The sequence below is a fragment of the Nanorana parkeri genome, unplaced genomic scaffold (assembly GCF_000935625.1).
Source record: "Nanorana parkeri isolate BGI_ZX_2015 unplaced genomic scaffold, ASM93562v1 scaffold2515, whole genome shotgun sequence".
NCBI lineage: Eukaryota > Metazoa > Chordata > Amphibia > Anura > Dicroglossidae > Nanorana > Nanorana parkeri.
In genome coordinates, this window is record NW_017308783.1 from 44,881 (window position 1) to 48,473 (window position 3,593).

A 3,593-nucleotide genomic window follows, 5' to 3' on the forward strand; every position below is an offset into this window, starting at 1 on the left:
TTTTTCCTATAGGGCTATTCACAAAGCTGCCGAGTGAATAACCGAGCCGAAGTGAAGAGAGCCGAACAATGTTCGGCTATTTACTCCGGCTCAGTATGACTGATTTCAGCCGTACATCTGCTGCCTTCGGTCAGCCGAGCATGCTCTGCGGTGCAGAGGGACTTCGACTCAGCCGATCCAACATCTGGATCGGCTGAGCCGAAGCTCCAGCAGCTCACTTGCTGCCGTTAGCCCCTAATCTCATAGGGGCCGAACGGCAGTGAGTGAATAGCCAAATGCGGCTGAGCAGCATTCTGCTTGGCTTTTCTGCTCGGCACATCCGAGGTACCGAGCAGAATAGAAAAGTGCAAAGAATGAAAAAAATAAAAAGTGAAACATTATTTCATAAATTATAAAAAAAATAGGGAAATTTAAAAAATAGCTAGCTCCACCCAACTGTTTCCTATTGGCCGGCACCTGCTAGAGTCTAGGTCAACGAATAACAACTGGGCGCAGCCGGCCATGACGTCACAGCTGGCTCCACCCAGTTGTTATTGTTTAATGACAGATCAGCATCCCCAGGTCATTTGGGGACACTGATCTGTCATTACAACTGGGCGCAGCCAGCCGTGAGGTCACAGCTGGCTCCGCCCAGCTTTCATTTATGAGACGAACGGCCAACCTTTGGCAGGCCGTTCTCCCTGCTTCGGCTGTCACTTCAGCTCAGGTGAGCCGAAGGCATATGCCCTCCGCTCGGCTGAGCCGCTTGGCCGTTTTCGGCTGCTGTACGGGCTATAGTGAATAACCCGTACAGCAGCTCTTCAGTTCGACTGAACCAAAGGGCAGAGGTGGCCGAACAGAGCCAAAGGATCAGCAGAAGCTACGGCTGGATCCTTCAGCTCTTTAATGAATAGCCTCCTTGGTGTTCGCGCACGTTCTCGCACACGTGAAAGTATGGAGAAAAACTGTGTTTGCTCGGACACGTTTGGGGTGCTATTACCTAGTGATGGCAAGGCAAGCGCATTCCGCGTTTGTGCAAGCATCATGCATTTTCAGACAATAAACATTTTCCTAATATTTTCAGGAATGCTTCCTTTACCTCATTATTCCTTAGGCTGTATATCAAAGGGTTTAATACAGGGGTCATAACACCATACATGAGAGCGATATATTTGAGTACGGACGATAGATTCTTGGTCTGCCCCATGTACATGGTCATAGTTGTCCCGTAAAACATGGAGACCACAATCAGGTGGGAAGCACACGTGGAGAAAGCTTTGGATCTCCGTTCAGTTGACTGAATTCTCAGGACTGATACAATAATGAGACAATATGATACAAAGATAACTACAAAGGGTGTTAAGAGGGTGAACAGACTCATGATAAATAATCTCAGTTTATAAATGGAGGAGTTCCCACACGCTATCTTCACCACCGCTAATATCTCACAGACAAAATGATCCAGCTGGTCTTCTGAACAGAAGATCAGAGGCTTTGAGATGGTGGGGACAATGGATATGAAGAACCCTCCTAACCACACGGCGACTGTAATTTTCCCACAAATGTTCCGATTCATAATGATGACATAGTAGAAGGGGAAGCAGATGGCGATGTAACGATCGTACGCCATCACTGCGAGCAGTAGGCCCTCCGTTGCTCCTAGGGAGAGCGCGACGTTCAATTGCACCATGCAGCTTAAAACGGAAACGGTTCTTCTCCTGGAAAGGACATCGAGTAACATTTTCGGGATGGAGCTGGATGAAAAGCACAAGTCCAGGAATGATAGATTGCAGAGGAAGAAGTACATCGGCGTGTGCAATTTAGGACTGATGAAAACAATGTAAATCAGAACGCTGTTCTCCAGAACGGTCACTATTTAAATGGACAATAATGCAGCAAAAAAAAATACGCAGATCGGCATGCTTTGAGGAAAGCCAACCAAGACGAATTCCTTCAAGAAGGTCTGATTCCCGGGGCCCGCACCCAACATCATAGGACTTGCTTTTAACAAAGCCAGTACTTCTGATGGGTTTTCTTCACTCGCTGATGATACATCATTTGAAGTGATACTGAAAACATTAAAATGTAAATGTTAGAACCAAATTATACAAGACAAGCGAAGGAAAGAGGAACTCAATGAAACATCAAGTTAACCGAATTCGGGACAGAATTTTTTTTTATTTATCACACATGTTAAAATAAAAAAAGTGGAGCGAAAATTTACTTTATACCCTCAAACAATAATATATTTCCTGAAAGCAATAAAGCAAAAAAAAGTAGCTGCATTTTTTATGTTGCACGTTATGGGCACAAATGTGATTAAAATCTATATTTTTAGAAAAAAATTAACTACAATGTCAGAATAGAAATGTTAAAATTTTAAGTGCACACAAGTACAATATAATACCCAATATAATAATAATAATATAACAATACACAATATCATATAATATTTTTGTACACTATAGAAAAAATGGGGTCACATCAAGTAAATAGATACCAAACATGTCAAACCTTAAAATGTTGCTTGTCTGTGCAACTGTAAAATAATATGGTTCTCATATTAGTCCATAGGTGACATTTTAAAAGGGACAGGATCCAGAAGTAAGCAATCAACGGTATGTGTTCGCTCACTTCCCAGCCTATTGAGCCGATGTGTGACAGTTTCATTGTCACAGGTCGGCTCGAACTATGAGGCTGAGTAATTTTCACTCACCTCATAGATCTCCTTTAATACGAACATCTATTTGGCATGCTTCTGACATCATTCAGATATTATTGAGAGGTGAAGTTGCACCACGGTTGACCTCCTTCTGGCCTGCAATTGACCTGCGTCATGATTCTTTTGCTTTACCATAGAGTTGTATAGGATGAGAAGCAGTCCTGCAAACAGGAGCATGTTACATAGTTACATAGTATTTGGGGTTGAATAAAGACATAAGTCCATCAAGTCCAACCTATATAGGTCCACGCATCATCTCATTCTTAGGAATAATTGTACTCCTGTATATTATGGTCCCTCAGGAAATCGTCCAAAAGTTTCTTGAACAATTTTACACTCTTAGCTGAGATCACTGCCTGTGGAAGCAAGTTCCAGACCCTAACCGCTCTTACTGTGAAGAACCCCCTGCGCCCCTTGTGCTGGAATTTTTTTTCTACCAATTTTAGGTGGTGGCCTCTAGTTTTTGTAATGGAGTTAATCTTAAAGAGTTTGTTGCCAATGTTGCTATCGCCATTGAACATCTTGTACATGAAAATCATATCCCCCTTAATCTCCTCACCTCCAATGTGAACATGTATAAATTTAGTAGCCTTGTCTCGTAGCTCTGGTCCTCCATACCCCTAATTAGTTTGGTTGCCCTTCGCTGGACTCTCTCCAGCTCAAGGACATCTTTTCTTAGTACTGGTGCCCAAAACTGGACCGCGTATTCCAGATGTGGCCAAACCAATGATCTATATAGAGGCCCAATTATAGACTTGTCTCTGCAATACATCCCCTTCTTAATACAGGACAAGACCCTGCTAGCTTTGTTTACAGCAGCCTGGCACTGCAAGCTACCATTCAGTTTGTGGTCTACAATGACCCCCAAATCTTTTTCTATTTCTGACTTCCC

The 3,593-nt window shown here is 43.1% G+C and overlaps 1 protein-coding gene across 1 annotated transcript; it reads right to left on the reverse strand.

The window, feature by feature from the left end:
- Positions 1 to 1,021: 1,021 nt before the first annotated feature.
- LOC108801826 (olfactory receptor 2K2-like) lies at positions 1,022 to 1,609 on the reverse strand. Its single transcript, XM_018573745.1, has one exon. The coding sequence runs from the start codon at positions 1,607 to 1,609 to the stop codon at positions 1,022 to 1,024; it is 588 nt and encodes a 195-aa protein (XP_018429247.1).
- Between the last annotated feature and the right edge of the window lie 1,984 nt (positions 1,610 to 3,593).